Source organism: Haemaphysalis longicornis, unplaced genomic scaffold (assembly GCF_048455015.1).
Source record: "Haemaphysalis longicornis isolate Haplotype H1 unplaced genomic scaffold, Haemaphysalis longicornis Haplotype H1 scaffold_7, whole genome shotgun sequence".
In the NCBI taxonomy this organism is placed as follows: domain Eukaryota; kingdom Metazoa; phylum Arthropoda; class Arachnida; order Ixodida; family Ixodidae; genus Haemaphysalis; species Haemaphysalis longicornis.
The window spans coordinates 57,133,716-57,153,804 of record NW_027526422.1 but is presented as its reverse complement, the minus strand read 5'-3'; the positions used below and the strand labels follow the sequence as shown (position 1 = coordinate 57,153,804).

The 20,089-nt window shown below is 47.0% G+C and overlaps 1 protein-coding gene and 1 long non-coding RNA gene across 2 annotated transcripts in view; one reads left to right on the top strand and one right to left on the bottom strand.

Annotated features, from left to right (window-relative positions):
• Window positions 1–1,010: 1,010 nt before the first annotated feature.
• On the top strand, window positions 1,011–8,925 carry LOC144144334 (uncharacterized). The gene is made up of 2 exons (XR_013317219.1): window positions 1,011–1,134; window positions 8,300–8,925. It is a non-coding gene; the product is annotated as an uncharacterized LOC144144334 (long non-coding RNA).
• Window positions 8,926–18,543: 9,618 nt separating this feature from the next.
• Window positions 18,544–20,089, bottom strand: part of LOC144144333 (uncharacterized) — a 30,639-nt gene continuing 29,093 nt past the window's right edge. The window contains exon 8 of the mRNA XM_077675732.1: window positions 18,544–19,127. Coding sequence (XP_077531858.1) covers window positions 18,927–19,127 — 201 coding nt within the window. The 3' untranslated portion in view covers window positions 18,544–18,926. The remainder of the gene's footprint in view (window positions 19,128–20,089) is intronic.

Here is a 20,089-nt window from a genome sequence, read left to right as displayed (position 1 = left end):
TCAAAGGCTGACAGCGTATTCCTGACGGAAGGTTCCAAGACGTGAAAGGGAATATCAATTTATTTTGGCTTCCACGAACTGCAAACGTAATGGTCGGCAGTACCGCTGTCATGACAACTAAATCTTTTGATTTTTCTCATCTTCTCTTATTCAGACGAATTGATTCAGAAAGTTTTGCGGCAAGCGTTTTGGGACGTTACATTTTTCACAAATATATCGGTGCCATTGGCACCTGAAAATGTACAGAAAGTCTAGGTGGTGGAAGGCAGAGAATATTCGCAACCTTTTGGGAAAGCAAGACGTCTATGGTGCACTAACTTGCAAGGTTGATCAGTCAATTTACATAGAATCAGTTTGCATGGCACCTCTTGCTTTGACGTAGGAGGTCACGATGTGCTCAAGCTGGTCCCACTTTGAACTAGCAAGAACATCGCGAAACCTGAGAAAAGTTAGCAACGCCTAGCAGAACTCAGCAAAACCGGAAGAAGCTAGGTCTACCCTCAACTCCGCTTTTTCTCCAGCTCTGCACCACTGGTGCAAGCTGCGCCATTTTTTTTTTGTTTTGCTTAGCACTCTCTGAAACCCTGTCTCTTGTCGCAGTAGCGGTGTTCACATTACACATTTCCGCATCGTCAACAGGGAGTAATTAACACGTGTCTTGTGCTGCTGTTTGACGCAGTACCCTTTTGCGTAACATTGTGTCATTTAACGGGAACACAGCCGACTTTAGCAAGTGAATAAATTAATAAATGACGGAACGCATCGGATGTGTACACTAAACAAAACATGGAACGGTAAAGCTTCTTAAAAAAAAATCCTGTAGACGGGTATCCACATTATGTTTCTGCGGGGGCCCTGTTTCCTCATTGGCAAAATTAAGTCTGGGTTATCTAGGACGTTAGGAGAGATCTAGACAAGTCTTTGTAAATATTCGTGCCCAGCTAACGCATCCAAGGAGATAGGCCGAGGAATGAGGAACTAAGACTATCTACCTTCTTTTTGCAGATGTGCAAGCTTTGGCCAGCCCACGTCCAAGGCCACTACTATTCCTTGATGACAAGGCGCTCGGGAGACGGAAATAGCTCCCTCACTGAAGACATCTTCTTCGAGACTCAGTACACAGTTTCGCGAAAAGTAAGCTGTCTCATTTTTGTGCCATCTTTTTTTTTAACACCGAAGCTGTTTAGCATTTTGTTGATGCCGCCGTTTAACAAAACTCAGATCAACGGTGGCGGTAGTATTCGAAACTGTGTCTGGTAGATCAACGGAGTTAGAGTCAGTCGTATTGCCCACTCTGCTACGGCCGTCACTTAGAACCGATAGCCAAACGGCTTATTTACTCGACTGTGCCTGTGGGGAGAGGAATCACCTGCTCGACGTAGAACGCGTGATGCACCGGCAGGCGCCTAGTTTATTAAGTGTGCCCGCTTGAATTCAATATAACCGTGCGCTGCATATTTGGACGAGGGACGGGGACAGTGAAAAGACAAACCAAACGATTTCGCACCATCGTTTAGTCTTTTCACTGTCCTCGTCCAAATATGCAGCGCACGGTTATATGGAATTCAAGAATATACCAACTAGCCCCTAAACAAGCCTTTGCTAAGTGCACTCGTTTCGTTTGTTCGTTCAACTTCTTCGATATGCTTCTTCTTCACCTTCATAACAACAAATACGGACTAAAGGTCGTTGCGGGCGCGCAGAATAAGCAAATCGGCTGCACTTGTGAACTTTAACCGTCGCGAAGGTCATGAAGGTTGCGCACAGCATGGGTACCTTCAAGTCTTACGCGTTAGTACGAGCTTCCTTCCTTTTTTTCTGCTGGGGGGCAATCAGATTCGACAATGCGACAGAAATAGTGAGTTTGTCTCGGTGCGCTGCTGGCAAAGAATTTTAACATAAGAGTTTTAATATAAGAATTTTAATATTTTATATATCAGAAGTGATGTGTAAAGAGTGTTACGATAGAAAACTCGCATTGATACACGTGCGTGCGAAACGCTAGTCTTTTTATAAACAGAAACAAAGTAAGTGGTGCATTTTATTTTAAATTTTCTAAAAATTTTAACTCATTTCAACGGGAGCAATGGTTTGGTCCTCCGTGCGTGGACAGATGACGCCACTGTCCTAAAAATAGGTAGTTGTGTGTTCTGAAACGCAACTGCTTTATTCCGGTTGACCCCGCCTGCGCTCACATGCTTCACGCGCCAGCATACGGCATGCGTAGCAATAGGTGACCGGTAAAAAGCGCAAAGGCTCACGGGTACGTCGTCTGCTCCCGCCCCTTCCGGTTAGAGATCTCTCCTGCCCTCCCGTACGCCGGCGGCTTTCAGGCACGTGTGTGCGTTTTGTTTATTTGTCACAGGGTGCTTACCTGTCAGATAAACCCCTAGTAGGGTCAATCGTTGCTATTTATGGAATTCCCGATGCATGAGCGTTTTTTTCCCCGGTGGAAACAGATAAACAACAAGCACACACGCACGTGAAAGCCGACGGTGTACAGGAGGCCGGGAGAGCTCCAGAACCGGAAGTGGCAGCACTGCGCGGGAGAAAACAATCTACCCATGCGCCTTTGCGCTTTGTACCCGTCACCTATAGCGCCGACAAATGAATGTAAAGCAGACGAAACGCGTGTTTTTTTTTTACGCCAAAAGAAGTGGCGACGAAAAATTGCGCAATTGCAGCCTAAATATGCTCACTGCGCACATCACATCCTGTGCTACCATGCCCTTAGCTTCGATAGTCCAGGAAAAGAGCTGGATATTGGTTTTGTTGAAACGTTTCATTTAAAGCTATGTAGTCATTGTGTGAAGACTAGTTCAGTTCATGCGACACCACCACTATGTCTTTCACTTACGCTTCGTAACGGCGATGTTTAGAAACCACTTCAATAAAGCCTGCGGTGATTTACAGATATTTGCCTCGCATAGAACCCTCCACTACGGCGAGCCTGATTACAGAGTGTCGCCGTAAAAGACCCCAAAAAACGCGACCTTGTGATAAGCCAACTAATCTGGCAATGTCGCTGCTATGCAGGTACGCGTCAGACTTGCACGGTGTTGACTAGGGTTCGATGTTTCTTCTTGCTTCTTATCTCTTGTACCGGAGTTATAAACAGGCTTTCAAAGAAAATATTTCACGGCTCGCCCATCGCTTTTTCAGCATGGTGCGGTCAGTACATGACGGAGAGACAAAAAGAGTCCTGCTTATAATAGGGCTAGGAACTTCTCATGTGTTGAAGAATGAATAAATGAGCAATACTAAGGGATCTGAATTAAAAGAAGACAGAATAAACAAGCGGAAAATAGAGCGATATCATGTGGTACGAGCAAATCGGCGTCGCTGTTGAAAATCCTTCAAATGGAAAACATGAATGAGCGCTAACTTTTTAAAGGGACACTGAAGTGATTTGTAAACACTGCGGGATTACTAGCGCAAATTGTAATCCGGAGTCTACAGGTATGTCTCAACCACTCTGAGTGCGTTTACGCGAATTTATTCAGTAGAAAAATCACTTCGAAAATGCTGTCCTCCTCTCTGCATCCTCGCCCATTTTCTGTGACGTTTTCGTGTGACGTCAGGAGGAGATGACTTGGCCTAACTGCGCTACTGCACGGCTCGCCGACCATCTGACAGAGTCAGTCGGCCCAGCGTACAGCGTTTAGTCCGCCGGCCGCCAACAGGTCGTCGCAGTTCGTTCCCTCAGTTGAAACTAAGCCACGACACGTTTGTGAATGGAAGAATGTGCGTTTCTTTAGTTTGTTAGTTTGTACACTGTATCAAGCTCCAAATCCAAGTCGCTCACAGAAGCGCTGTACAAGCGCACATGCGACGCTTCGCTGACTGGTACGCTAGTAGGAAAATGTAAGGTCACTTGAAGGCGGGAGAAGTCAGCGAAGCCTATATAGGAACTAAGGGAAAAAAATCAACTGAAACTTTTACCGCACAGAGTAAAACTAGGGAGCAGGAAGCACGTTTTTGCGCGGCGTGAACAAGCACAATGGCCAGCAGCACGACTACGAATCTGCGAACGCTTTTAAGTGCGAATGCACTTTATAAGCGACCCCAAACCATCCACCGCCGCCGGCGGCGGCGGCGGCGGCGGCGTCCGCAGTGCTCCTCTATATTTAAAAAAGAAACAGCATCCGGCGCCAGGTTTCGATCCGAGGACTTTGCGGCCGCAGCGCGACGCTCTAACGACCAAGCCACGGAGGCGACGCTGATATCAGTGTTAGTGACGCGCCTTATATCTTTAACGCATTCAAACTACGTCGTCAGCGGCGTGCGTTGGCGACTCAGCGACGTTATAGCGGCTTGATAACTGCGTGGTGTACACGTGATACTACAAACCCGATGGAAGAGATGGAAGAGAAGGCGGCGAGGCGGTGGGCTGCGGGGGCCGAGCGCAAGCGCCGCAAGCGGGCCGACAACCGTGCATTCGCACTTTCACATTCTCCCCCTCGGGGAAATGCGGGGGAATTTTTTTGTCTAAGAAATGCCTTCGCTAGACGTGAGATATTGTGGAAATTTAGGGGACGCTTACTGCACAAGCGCTATACAACAAATAGTGACCTAAGCTGCCTAAAACATTAAAACTAAATAAAATTGTAAGCTGGTTATACATTATATGCATTATATTTCCATCGTCGTCAGCGCTGGCCCGTGGCCGACTGGTCTCGAGCGCTAGTTATGGTATTTTGCAAGTCGCAAATTCGAATCCCCGAGGGTACTTTTTTTTGTAAGCTGACTTTTTTTTTCGTTTTCGGCGGGTGTTTTTTTCTATAATGAGTTTCACCATTTTTGGGCCGTAATGTTCACTCTCCACGAGCGAGTTCGCAGAACGCGCGCAGACTGACACTGACACGCTAGACAGTTCTCGTTGGCGTGCTGTTGCCACAAGCCCCGACTGCTTGCGGGCAGTGGGCACAGGCCAGAATCAGCAGGCCCTTGGCCTGGTGCAAACACGCTTTTTACGATACAAGCATGGGCGAGGCAAGCTCCGAATATGGCGGAAAAGCGCATGGCATTTGAGCGTCTGCGGTGACGCGGAGGGCGTCCATCCACTGCGTAGGCCTCGGGTAGTGATTACTACGATCCCAAGCCGTCTTGGGTGGCTTATCTTAGGCATTTTACAGCCGACAACATGGCAGAAGCGCGGTACGGCGATTACTGAGATATCGAGAATGCCCATCCAACGATGCCGTCGGATGTCAAGCATGTTGTTTTGCAGAACCGAAACCGAAACTTGTTTGAATGCTAATCGTGGACATCGTCCAATCACGGTGCACCTCCTCCCGTCATCACAGCGTTTAGTTGGGGCGGCCGCCGCAGACCACGCATGGTATTTTTTCTTTTTTCGAGTTTTATAAAATAATTACCGACTTGTCAACCGGATAAAAACTGAAAAGTTTGTTAATTTGAGCCAGTCTACGCAGTGCAAGCAAAAACAGGAGCTTGACAAATTCACTTCAGTGTCCCTTTAAGGGCGAAGCCCCTTAGTGGCTGGGGCTTTTGGCGTATTCTGTAATCGTCGTCGTAATTGTCGTCGTAATCGTCGTTTCACGTAGTCACGGTACTAAAACACCGGGAAATTCATTTACGCCCCACGCTAGAACGAAACGCGTACTTAAACATTAAATACGTTCCACTCAATGTAAAAGCTGTCGAAGTGCAGAGCAGTGATTCGCCATAATGGGCTGCAGCGCCGTTATCCGCTCACAGCTGCATTTCAAATTTCCCGCCTTCACAGTGCTTGTGCCCCCCCTGCCTGAAACTGCGCCAGCGAAGGTTCTTTTCGCTTTGCGCTTGCTTTAATTTCTTATGCTGGAGCTGTTTTGCATCATTTCGAACGAGTCATTTCTTTCTTGCGCGGCCGCTTTTTTCGCTTGCTATATGCTAAAACCCAACCCAACGAGCGTTCCTAACTAAATGAACGCGGGGGCTACTGGTTAACACAGATTTTGGCCTGAAATGTATACCTGCAGTTTGCTTTGCACTAAACTACGGGGAGATGTATGACAAACGCCAGCGGTTCACGAGGTTCAAACGGTTATGACTATTCAAACCGCGTGTTTTTCGAAGCCTCAGCGTGACCCTTTGACGACAGTACAGAAGGCTCTACTTGGGTCCGTTATCTCGCTGCGCCGCCTGTTTCCGGCAGTCGCATCGACCGTTAGCGAGCTAAGACAAGGCGAGCCCATAAAGTGCTCTGCACTTAAAACACCGGGACACTCGTTTACGCCTGGCGCTTGAGGGCTTCGTGCTTCAAATGCAAGAGACTTTTACAGCAAAGCCGTATACCTACCCCCAAGTGATTTCATCTCCGCTGGCAAAAACGCCAAGGCGCCAAGAAATACACTTATATACTGCATGCTTCGCCCCTCCCAAGGTTTCACGGTAGTGGAGGTGGCCCAGAATTTATTTCTTCGCATGCCGGGTTTTGTTAGTGCAATGATTCCCCGATGACCTATGAAGCTTAAGTATTACGACAGCGTTAAAAATGCCGTACCGAGTCGTCATCAGTATCCGGCAGTGCTATGCACGTGCCGCAGTACTCTGCGGGCTGTCAGTCATCGCCATGCGCCAAACTTCAGTATGACTGCACGGTCAGAAACACGAGAATGAGACAACGGACACACACGGACACACGCGGAGGGAACGGACTTGTGATGTATGTGTCCGTTCTCTCTCACATCCGTGTTTCTGACCGTGAAATTGTACTCAACTTTGTGGGATTCTACATTTCACGCACTTGTTATTTCCCACCCCGCAGCCATCCGCGCTCAGCAAACATGCCTTGCGAGCGCCGGCTGCGGACGGGTCCGTTGTTTGCGGAGACAGACAAAGGCAGGGGCGACAAGGGCAAAACACCAATGGCAGCCTTTATTGCAATGTGCAAATCAAATACACTGCATACAGACTGATCGTAGGCCATAACTGTAAAATTGGGAGCGAGGCCTTAAACAACGCTAGAGATCGAGATGGTTCGACTCTCCGATTGAAAACCGGAGCAGCGCGGCGCCGCGCGTTGCGAGCGTGGGTGCAGTCTCCGAGCTCGCCCGGAAGCGTCCGTTTGTGGCGCGTGCCCCCAGGTCCGGACCAGCGCGCCGAAACGTCCGCGCGCTACCGCATCCCCCAAAACAAGAGACCTTCCTCTCGTCATGCTACATCCCACCAGACCTCGCCGAACCGTGGCGCTAGTGCAGAGGAAGAACTGGTTCTCGGGTAAGGCAGAGAGTAAAAGGATTAACGCCTCCACCCTGGCGACAACGAACCCTCCGGTCGTTGGCGCCCTCCCGTATGGCTCCCGTCGCGCGAACGAGGCGCATTGTGCAACGCTGGCCGCGATGGGAAGCTAGCCAGAAAGGGGTTCCCGTGAAAGTCGCGATCCCCACAACTGTTTAAATTAAAGCTCTCTATGCCTCCTGCTGGCGACCGTCCCGTCACGAAAACCCCGTCGAAAATGACAAGAACAAAGCCTGCAGTTAGTCGTATTTTCGCGTGTCGTACTCTCGTCTTGTCGTATTCTTGTCGTGTAGCGATCCTAATGTTGTGTCGTGTGTCGTATTCCTGTCCTGATTTTGATGTTCAGTCGTGGCGAATTTATCGCGTCGTTATCCTGATGCTCCATCAGTTGTTTTACAGGGTTTTAATGTTATTGCCGATTGTGAAGAGTGGCGTACATGGCAGTTGTGTCGCAACTACAGGAGTGTTTGTCGTTGAGAAAATTAACCTTGTCGTAACGAGAGAAACGTGTGTCGCAACAACAGATGGATTTTTCGGTAACAACAAGACTTCTGTTGTCACAACAAAGTTTCTTGTCCTGCGACAGGAATTCTTGTTAGATTTTTGCGGTATTTCTGTCGTGATTTTAGACTGGGAACACACTGCAGGAAAGCTAAGTTTACACAGTGGGTTTTACATAATGATGAGGTGATGATAAGCGAAGGCACATGGAGTGCCTCAAAAAGAGAAAAAAACGCCCCCCGTGGTCAGAATCGCACCTGGGTCCCTCGCTCTATGAAGCCAACGTCTATCCGAATGCGCCATCCCGACACGATAGAAGCAGGCTGGATTTAAAGCGAAGCTTTCTTGGTATTACTTGTGGCGACCGTCGCGTCACCAAAACTCTGCAACCCCCCCCCCACCCCCAATCCCAACAAGGGCAAACGAATTCCTCACGAAAAAGCTGGACGTCTCAACCATTGTTGCCGTTTCACGAAGGAGCGTTTGATTTTTAGATTGCGGCTTCCCGAGAATGCCAGCCTTATTGTTCCCCCTTTCCTGTCTCTGCCTGCAGGCCTACCTCATGCTCAAGCAGCTGAAGGGAGCCAACGTGAGCCCTCTTGCCTTCGTCATTCAGAGATACGACCTGGAAATTACGAAATCGGTGAATTTTACCGACCATCGCAATCAGAGAGTCACGTGCGCGGCTGATCAGCTGGGCATTACAGAAGATACGAAGTCTGAAATTGAAAACGTGATCTCTGAAGAAGAAATTACGTAGATGTAATTCCTAGCTACGTATTCGTTTATCGCTTTGCAATTGACTACGCAGATACAGCCCATGTCGTGGCAAAGTTTGCTGCGTTTTTCTTTTGCTTATGAGTTTTTTATGTACGCACGTTATCGTGGTGAGCTTGAAGCGTTCGCATATAACCGGCCCCTTCCATTATGCAGGCTGGAAACAAAAGCGTATTGTGCCGCGCGTTTTTGTGACGATACGGTAATGACGTTGGTAAAATTGTGTGTGGCCTACATTTATTGCTTTCGTACATTTATAGCTTGAAGCTTCGCCATCATCGTGAAATATTTCTGCAAACACGTTTACACTTGCAAAAACGTTTATACAATGCGACAGTAAAAGCAAAAAATTGATATTCTTGCACATGTGGCTGTATTGTAATATCGGAACAATAAAACAAATACCACCCGCTTCTCTTTCCTTACTTACCTAGGCGTGGTGTAACAGGTGTAACTGCGGACAAACACCGGACTGCTTCTGCAGAAATTCCGTATATCGAACCACTTGGTTGTTTGCGTATATTCTGGCGTGTGCTTTTATTTACTCCTTTTTATTTATTTATTGCATACTGCAGCTACATCGAGCTATTGCAGGAGCGCGTTTTCCAATTGGTGCTAACTATGCGCTTTGCTGCACAGTTAGCATAAAAAATTAAACTGCGTCAAACTTTTATCTGGCTTTGTGTATTTCACTACAGTATTTTAGGAGCAAAGCCCCTTAGGGGATGGGGCTGTTGGCGTCTCCTGTTGTCGTCGTTATCATCGTCTGATGTAGTCACGGTGCTAAAACCGGGGCACTCGTTCGCGCCTCGCGTTAAAGCGCTTCATAGCGCGTGTTAAATAAACACCAGGACACTCGTTTACTCCTCCCGCTGAAACGCTTCATAACCCATTCTAAAACAACCACCGGGACACTCGTTAACGCCTCGCGCTAGAACACTTCGTGCTTCAAAGACACGAGACTTGCAGCAGACCTTGATACCTTCAGCCCTCAATGGTTTCATCTCCGTTGGAAAAAACGCCAAGGCGCCAAGAATAATAAAACACTGTGTGCTTCGCCCTCTTCAGGTTTAACTTTGGTGGAGATGGCCCGGGAATTTTTCGGTGCGGAGCACCTTAGTACCTCACAGTGTCCGTCCGCGTCCGTGCGTATAGCATTTCACTCGCAAAAAATAACACAGGCACCGTCAGGATTCAAGCCTGTGTCTGGTAGATCAGACAGAGTTAGTGTCAGTCGTCTTACCCACTGGGCTACGACCGTGAGTCAAACGGCGTACTACCTCGCCTGTAACGGAGTGGTGCCTGTAACGGGGACTCGAAATGACTTCCAAGTTGCGCTTCGAGTGACATCCGATTTCCGCCCGACCGTCATTAGATTTGAGCCGTGAGTTGCAGTTTCATTTCGGGAATAATCAAGGTGCAACTCACGGCTGAAATCGAATGACGGTTGGGGCGCAAATCGGGTGTCACTCGGGACGCAACTTGGATGTTATTTTGAGTCCTCGTACTCCGCACTCTCGCCATCATCCACGGAGTGGAGATGCTGCTATTTTTTTCTCTTGCATGTTCTTCGGTGTCAGGGTGGCATTTGGCGTTGGAAGAAATTTATCAATCAATATTTTTTAATTATTTGGTATTACTATGTAGAGACCCGCGGCGCCACAAATAGAAAACGTGTTGCAATGCTAGCATGCTTTATTGTTGTGATTGTATGGCTGATTAATTAAATGCACCACATCCTTCCTTTTGACATGCTCGTTATGAAAGAGGGGTTGCCGGACACTAAGGCAGTCATCGTATCTTGTAAAAGTTTCAAAGTGCGTGGGGATGGCACGCTATGACGTAACGTGGAGCATTACAAATAGCAGTCCCTCCTGGTAATATTGATCCGCTTCTTTTTGAGCAATTCCTAACGTCAGTTGAGCGTTTAGAGGGCTGCGAAGGCTCCGGTTCCTAGGCTTGGTTCTACAGTTGACGGCAGATATTTTCAAGTCTGGAGGGGATGGTAGACAATGTAAACAAACAGTCCAAACGATCAAGCCAGATATGCTGCAAGAGAGTTCTAGCAAGGAAGACATGACTTTCTATTGTACTGCTGCGGTAACTTAGCTACATAAAAAAAAAACACTCAGGTTTCTCGTGGATTTGGTGCGTGTGGCTGTAAATTTAAATTTTAGAGGAAGTTGGAGCTTAATTCGGGCGTCATGCAGCATAGGTATCTGCAGTGTAGTGGACTGGAAATTTAAGAAAAAGATGGTCAGATTTGTAAGCAGCGTAGTCCTAGAAGCCTAACTAGACATCTGGGTGACAAGAATTGGAACAGGCAGTATAAAATCACTAGAGAGCATACTGCAGACTGACTGCCGATATGGCAGTGTGGGATCGCCTTGTGGGACTTAAGTGTCTTAGTTCCCACAGCAGGGAGTTGTCGGCTATTGTCCTGCCACCGAGTCGGGGCTGTTGACGGTGAGATGTTGAGTGGCGCCCCTTGGCTCTGACGTCGGCTTAGGGACTCGCACCACTGTCGTCTGCTACACTCCGCTTGTAGGGGGAAGCAGTGTCTGTGCTAGAAGCCGCCCGCTATGATGCTTGAGTGCATAAAAAAGCGTATTTCTAGTAATTAAGGTATTTTTGCAAGCTTCTGACACACCTGAATAATTTCAAGCTGTATCCCCCCATATTTACAACACACGAGAAGAGAGAGAACAATTTTTTCAGAGCATCACTCAGACGATCGTGTGTAACCCGCCCTTTCTAGCTTGATTTAAATAATGGCCAGCCTAAATTTAAACTCAGGACACAAAGAGTTAAATTTAGGCAGACCAGCATTGAAATCAATTATGATGCAACTAGCTCGGATTCTACGTAATCTTTCTAGCTTATTCGCGAGGTTCAGCACTCAGAGCTCCCCGATAACTATTCAGAATGCGTAGGCTTCCCTAGAGTATTTTTTAGATACTCTTATGAATACCCAACCCTAGTGTTACGTACCAAGCAGCGGTCCCCCACATGCGCATTTTACAGTAGGAAATAAAGCGTCTGTCTTCTATTTGTTTCGTTGTTGTTGACTTGTATCACATGAATGCCTTTTTTTCTGTGCCCAACGCATTATTTTTCTGCACCGTCACAAATGCCTTATTAGTAGGTTTGGGAGTGTTTGGGAGGCTTACAAAGATCGTGTGGATATTTTCTTTAGGTATGACATGCATTCCGTTCTTCACATATTGGTTTTTGTTATGGCTTCGTGAAAGAAGGAGCATATCCGCAGCGTGCGTTGTTTATTCACGTGCAAATGCAATGAGAAGGTTTGTGCTACGCCACCGCGATCGCGCCCTAGACAAAGTTGTCCAGAGTACTCGAAATCGGCCTTTGTGCTCTGAATTTCTATCGTAATCATCCTTATCGTAACGAATTAACTCTCAACCCGAACAATTAGGACAAGATTATGGTGTTGACGGTTTGATATACTCGCTAACGAACGCAATACATAGTATACGCACATATATTAGAAGAAGCGAAACCGATGAATATTTCCAAGCAGCGCTTTGTTTTCCAACTATTACGAATGACCCCGTCGCTGGGCTTTGTTTCAATACTCCTCGGCTGTGCGGTGAAGCCTCCACTACGTGCGCCTTTCAAGCAGGCCCCACTGTCGGTGACTCACGCTTGCACGCCTCGACTTGTCTGGATCTCTGGCGCCTATCTATCGGCGCGATCAACATTCGATGGCGTGCCGACGCAACACGTAGAGACCGGCCCCAGGGACACTGCAGAAGCCCCGCCTCCGCTGCAGAGACCTCCTCTCTGCCCTCTCTCGGACTCAGCGTGCGCCGCTACTGCCGACTGCTCACGAACTCTGGAAATAGTGTTGTGTGTGCCTGTTCCATTCGTGTCGGGTGCACAATCTAGAGGGAACGCTTGTTTCGACCGTTAGCGCTTTAGGTATAAATACGACCCCTCCAAGCGCTGTATTTCATCCCTGTTTGAGCAGTGAATCAATGCTGTCAATCTGCTCGAGTCCTGTACTGTAACCTCGCCCGTCGGGGCATTGTTCTTTGGCTTCGGCTCATCTCTCGCTATGAAGTAAACGAGTTACGTTTTGCCTACGGCTTCTGGACTTCTTCACGGCTACAACATTGGCTGGCCGTTCGCTTCAAACCATGCTACCACACGTATGTCGGAGGCGACGGAGCTCGGCTCGGGTACGCCTTCCCGTACGCAGCAATGGGTTGTCAGCGGTGGGATGACAACGTCGCAACACAACCCTTCCAGGCATAAAGAACAAATCCTACTCGGGATGGCGTTCTATGAAATGAAGAAAATTACTCCTACTCTCTTGCCCTGGACGGAGGACCCTGCCCACTAATCAGATCGAGTTTACTCTTCAATAAAGTTTTATCCTCTTCCTCCCTCTCCCCCTCTTGAGTACAGTTTTCCTATAACCCATGTCTGAATATTGAGAAGATATGGCTATGAGAGAAATGTAACGAAATATCCCTCCAGGTCTGAACAAACATAGTGTTACTCTATTTTTACCGTATACGTGACTCGTTTTGCTCAATAAACCTGCAGACTGGTTAGAAGCCTGGTATAAAAGTAGCACGCGCCTATAAACACAGTGGGTTGTTTGGAACTCAACCTACAGTTTTTGCAGCCCATAGTGCCTGTCGATATACTTCGAGGCCATGAGACAACGTAAAGTGCTGTGATACAATACTTTCGAGCGTTCGGCAAGGTTGAAAAAGCTGTTTTAGCTTGCATATGATTACGGGGAATCGTAAAGCCTTCTGCCAAAGCCGACAGCCCCGAAGGACTGGAATTTGTTTGGGTCTTGTATTTTCTCTGTTTTCGGTTAGTAGCAGCTAGCTGTTCCCTTTGTTCGAAAGATTGCTTAAAATACGGAAGCTGACGCCTAGCTCCGACTCTCCGCGCTCCGCACAGGACCGACTTCGCAAGGAATGAGGCGACGCCGGCAATGTTTCTTCTGTAGCGGTATCCAAAGCTCTAGTGTAACTCACGCCTTGAGCTGGTGTATGCGACTTTAAGTCTATTATGATTAACAGTTACGCACGCGCAAAATCTGGTGCGGGCAGGCATCAGACGTCAACCGAGCGCAAAGAAATAGCAGGGAGAGCGAGATCGAGTGAAGTAAGCAACTGCGAGAATCCCTAAGCCGACGTCATGGAGGCGCGCTTCGCAGCGCCGCCCGTGGTCGCGCTCACCACCAATAGATGACCGATAAAAAGCGCAAAGGCTCATGGGTACACCGTCTGCTCCCGCCACTTCCGGTTCGAGAGCTCTCCTCGCCTCCCGTAGTTCGACGGCTTTCACGCGCGTGTGTTCTTGTTGTTTATCTGTTTCCGCCGAAAAAAAAACCGCTCATGCATCGCGAATTCAATGAATAATCCTACTAGGGGCTCCTCAGAAAGGTAAGCACTCTATGACAAATAAGCAACACGCGCACACGCGCGTGAAAGCCACCGGCCCAGGCGAGATCTCGAACTTGACGGGAGCACACGACGTACCCATGAGCCTTTGAGCTTTTTACAGGTGACCTATTGACCAGTCAAGTTGGCCTCGATAAATTGCGCGTTGGGAATTCTTGTGGGCAATAGTTCCTCGGTGGCGGTTATGCAAGGGAGACAGAATAAACGGATTTATTGCGGAGAGCAAGGGCGAGGAGTTCCTAGTCCAAGACCCCTTGAGCTTTAATTCCCAGCCTCAACAGCCCTCAACACTAGCAGGCGCTGATCACTGAAGTCGCAGCTCGTCAGAGCTCTCTCCCAAGAAAGTAAGAAGAAAGCTAGGTATTGCGCTATTGCAGTGAGGCGTGAACGCAGCCCCCTACCATGTGACAGAGCGCCGCGGGGGCTTCGCAGAAACGGCATAGCGGGGAATATACGGTGGGGTGCAATATATGACATTTAGTGGGATGCGGAAAGGAATTTCCTGGAGTGCATGGAGCTTCCTTTCCTTCTCTTTCGTTAGGTGTTCATGCGGTGCCGGATATGTGATACGTTCTAAATTAGTGCTGTCTCGGTGTATGTGATCCCCGAGGTTAGATTATTTTGCTCCCTTCCTGGGGCCCCCACGGGATAAACTCCGGCCCAACAGGTGCGCGATTTCTTTGTCCGGGACGGCAGAGTGGGCGGGTTCCCTGATCATGATGTATTTGGTGCAATTGGCAGAATATTTGGTGTGTTGTCTGGTTAATTTGCCTGCATGAGAAGTTCCGGTGCGCTTGCTGCAAACCTGTGATGATGACTTTAACTGTTGTTGGTGAGGGCGATGGCCACTTCGTCCGCTTGTAAGGGGTCGTATCCGGATAGGGTTAGGCTGGTGACGTGCTTGTTGTGTTGGACAACCACTGCTGTCATTGCTCTTATGCGGGAATAAGAAGACTTCGGGTTAGCATATAAGCAGTAAATCGATCAGGGGCAGGTATGGGATGGAGTACGTGATAAGACTGGCGGTCACTACACGAACCAGCTGAATGGACTCCTCCTTCAGGCCGTTGCAGAATTTGGTCATTATTTCTTCAGCACACAGATAACTTGCCCTGTGCATCTTGAGGTCCTGGCGTGACTTCGTGGCGCTGCAATCTGCTTACGTGCCGCCCAAGAATGCATATATGCGCTATCGGTATAATTTGTTTATCGAGGAAGAGTTTTATTTATTTATTTATTTATTTATTTATTTATTTATTTATTTATTTATTTATTTATTTATTTATTTATTTATTTATTTGTGTTACGCTCAGGGCCCGAGGGCGTTACAAAGGGGAGTGGGAAATACACAATAATACAGACAAAAGCAGCAAAACAACGATAAACATTACAAAAAAGAACTTGTTATGAAATCAGGTTGGTTATGGCTGAACGAAAAGCAATTTCATTGCCGATTTCAGCTAAGGACCGAGGGAGGTGATTCCAACTTGCACAGGTGCTGGGGGCAAAGGAATCCTGAAACAGGTTTGTGCGACACGATGGAACGTGAAGTTTGTGCTGATGGTCGACCCGAGACGACACGTAAGATGGACTGGACAATAGCCTGCTTCTGTGGATGGGATTACAATGATAAATCTTGTGGAACAAGCATAAACGAAACACTTTTCTGCGATGTTCAAGAAGAGGCAAAGATAGGCTTGCTTTCATAGATGTAACACTGGATGTGCGATGATAATTTGAAAGTATAAAACGCGATGCTCGATTCTGAACGCCTTCTAACTCGGAACAGAGGGACCCCGTGTCCGGATCCCAAACAGTGGCCGCATACTCCAATTTTGGACGAACTAATCTTTTATAGACAAGCAATTCAAAGAAGAAGTAGCCTGATTAAAGTTTTTCCGGAGATACCCTAATGTACGTATGGCGTTGTTAACAACATTATTGATGTGAGTTTTCCAGGACAGGGTAGATGATATGTGCACGTCTAGGTATTTATAGGGCAGGTGGGTGGTGGGTGGTGGCTCTGCTGTGTCCGGTTTTCTTACGCTCACCAATAAATGTTTATTCTCTCTCTCTCTATCCCCTGACGTCATATCCGTCACGGAAATGACGCCGGTACACCTTTGCCGAAGCGACCCGCCAGCAGGACGTCGCTCGCCAAGCACACCCACAGGACAGCCGCTGACCCGCAAATCATGCTTCGATGCAGATTTTGCGGCACATTTCACTTTCGTGTTTTACCGATTCCTATGACAGAGGAATCAACCACAGTTTTTTTTTAATGTAACAATAAATTCATTTTACAAACACCACCCAGGAACAGAACGCCAAGTTTTCTGGTTGTTTAAGATGACGCTCATGGCAACGGCAGGGAAAATGATAATTCGTGTTACACTGTCCTCACTGAAACTCGCGTTTGTTTTGGTTGACTTTTATAACTAGTTTATTGCATGGGCTCGATGCATATGCACAGAGTGCATGAAGTAAAGCCGATTCTGCCCTATTACTGAGCTGTATTCTGAGGGCACTTTTGCGATACACTCTGAGGGGCCAGTGATGCTCCGTACTGGGGCAAAAAAATCCCATTTCTCGGTTCAAAAATTCTCTATTTTTAGCATACTTTCCCCGCAGGTTTCTCGAGAATTCCCTGCGAAATTCCCTGCGTTCTCTTCCTTCAGCGGACGGATCTTTACGTGGATTTCTGTTCGTTTTTCGGCGTAAGCCAGCGCCGCTTACATCTTCTTTACGTAGACTTCCGGACGCAGACGCCGCTCAGAGAATGAGAGTTTCAGCGTGAACTAAATTCATCTTCATCTGCCGCTCACCGGCCTTTGACTAAGCATTTCACGGTTTTTACCAAACAGCATGCTTCCTTTTCATGCGAACGATTTAGGTAAAAAAACTGTCCGCATGAAAATAAAAAGAAGACATTGTTGGGTAATCGAGGTAATTTGAGCTCAGCGCTGGTACTCTGGTGCCATCTCTTGGTGACTGCGAGCACGCGAACTAAGGCGCAACCGATTTGTATGGTGCGCAGAAATACATGCGAACAGACTTCACCATTTTAGCCGCCGCCGCTTCACGTTTTAATAGCTCTTCCTCGTGGACTGTTCTTCCCTCTATGCTCACTTCTGTTTTATGAACTGTATTGGAAGCGGTCTCGGATGTTTGCGGCTTGCGGGAACACGACTCCGGAAATTTGAACATAAATTCATAAATTTCTTAAAATAAAACAAAGTAATAAATGTTGCGAAGTCCGGTTACTGGCATTTTCTTCTTCACTCCACGACTCCTAAAATTGCCTGCATCTATTAAAGATTCCCTTGCTCCCTTTTGGGCAAAATTACAGCCAAAAATTCCCCGAAAAAGGGAAAATTCCCCGCACGGAACATCACTGTGAGGGGCTTCCGTTTTGAAAATTTAGCGAGTGACAGATTTCTTACGCTTTAACAGCAGCCAGAATTAAAAATCTCATAAGCGGTCTGACTTTGCCTTTGCTTGTGTAGCATGTCATCCAAATAACGCCCATTTCTTCATCGTACAAATTTTATCACAACAAAAAAAAAACTAATTGATTCCGTGTAGAGCAAACGTTCGAACTGAAAGCACCCATATACGTTTGCTTAAGCAAACGGCAGTGAGATAGAAAAATTAATGCCATTCCACCCAATGTGAAAGCTGTCGGAAGTACAAAGCAGTGATTCGCCATAATCGACTACAACGCCGTTATCCGCTCACTGGTTTCACTCAATACAATTCAAATTTCCCGCCTTCGCAGTGCTCGCGCGCCTCCTGCCTGAAACTGCGCCAGGGGAGTTCTGTTCTTTTTGTGCTTGTTTTCCTCCCGCACGTGCCGGCGTTGCACTGCCACTTTTTTTCGCTCACTGTCGTAAAAACCAACCCAACGAGCGTTCCGAACTAAATGAACGCGGGCGCTGCTGGCTAATTACGTATATCTTGCCTCAAATGTACCTACAGTTTTCTTTGCGCTAAACAACGGGGAGATGTATGACAAGCACCAGCGGTTCACAAGTTTCCAACGCTTATGACTATATAAACCGCTTGGCTTTAGGAGCCTCTGGATTACGCCACGACAAAAGCTGCTATGACGCAACGCCGGCTCTACTTGGGTCCAGCGAGCGAGCTACGACGACAAGGCGCCGCCCTAAAGTGCTCTGCACTTAAAAAATAAACACGAGTCACATGTGTGGCTTCATTAGTCTTATCGCTGTCTACTGTCATGTACACGACATTGCGTTCCTTTCTGTACAGTACAAACTTGATCGGAACTGGCGAAACTGTATGCTAAGCTTTAACTAAGCCTTTGACTTGAGTCCTTAAAAGTTTTTGTTTCTCTAGAGAGCCATACAGACAGCAATACTGAAGACAGTACTAGATATCGTCGCAGCAGAGGAAACAAACTTGCGCACAATTGATTTGATGCGCTATAGTAAAGCTTCGTTATGAAAGCGCTCGCAAACGAAGAATAAGAGCACAGCAGTTAGTACAGTGAAAAAAAGCCAATGGCATGTTTTGTTTTATTTGAATGTTATTGCAGTCATGTCTCATAAAAAACAATAGCCTTTATTTCAAGATTGCACAAACTTATCGCAGCTTGCTAAACTTATTTAGTGCTAATTCTTTTGAATAAAAGATAAGCACAGCACTGAAGATTGACAGAGAGCATCGTAGAATACAAGAGAACACTGACGTAAACAAAGGAAGCAGGTGGTGTGTGCTATTTTAGCAAAATGCCATTAACAAACTACAACAGAAGGCACACTAAAACTCACGAACACTCTGTACGAAACAAGGAAAATTTCTTACGCTATTGCTACAAGTTTGTCGTAATGACATACGTGTACTGTCAAACCAGTAAACGTGCAACGACATAAGCCCTTTAAGTTATTATTCACAGAGGCATACATGAACAACTATACGGTATTATACATGAATCTACTTTGTTTGCTGAAGTAATCCCATTATTTCGCGCTTCGTGCTTTCGAGGATCCCCAGCGGCTGTGCCGAGCAATTGACCTTCTTCGAAAAATGGTCAGTATAAACCACACTTTCTTGAAGGTCCAGGTCGGATCTCTCGATGACGAAGGCAAGGAGGGGCACTTTGGCGTCTTTCAGCTGCGCCAGCATGTGGTAGGCCTGCAGGGAAGCGGAGCATCACGCGTACGCTGTGTAGCGATAACGCACAAAGCACTGGGGAACAACGCTGCCAGATGGTGATGATGATGAAGGATGTTGGTAAAAAAATAAAGCCCGTTCCTTAAGAGAAAGATCGTTAAAACTTGGAGCTTTCTCCCGTGCAACCTGAGTCAAAGTCAAAGTCCAAAATCCAAAAATCCAAACTTCTTCTACCGTGTCGGAATGATGCAATCGAATAGACGTGATGAACAAAGTTGGTAAAAGAAATTAAGGCCCGTTCCTTAAGAGAGAGATCGTTAAAACTTGGAGCTTTCTCTCGTGCAACCTGAGTCAAAGTCAAAGTCCAAAATCCAAAAATCCAAAATTCTTCTACCGTGTCGGAATGATGCAATCGAATAGACGTGATGAACAAAGTTGGTAAAAGAAATTAAGGCCCGTTCCTTAAGAAAAAGATCGTTAAAAGTCGGAACTTTCTCCCGTGCAACCTGAGTCAAAGTCCAAAATCCAAAAATCAAAACTTCTCCTACCGTATCAGAATGATGCAATCCAATAGACGTGATGAAGAATGATGAGAAAGTTGGTAAAAAAATTAAGGCCCGTTCCTCAAGAGAAAGATCGTTAAAACCTGGAACTTTCTCCCGTGCAGCCTAAGTCAAAGTCAAAGCCAAAAATCCAAAAATTCAAACTTCCCCTACCGTGCTGGAATGATGCAATCGAATAGACGTGATGAAGAAAGTTGATAAAAGAAATTAAGGCCCGTTCCTAAAGAGGAAGATCGTAAAAACTCGGAACTTCCTCCCGTGAAACCTGAGTCAAGCCCAAAATCCAAAAATCCAAACTTCTCCTACCGTGCCGGAATGATGCAATCGAATAGACGTGATGAAGAAAGTTGGTAAAAGAAATAAGGCCCGTTCCTAAAGAGAAAGATCAATAAAACTCGGAACTTTCTGCCGTGCAACCTG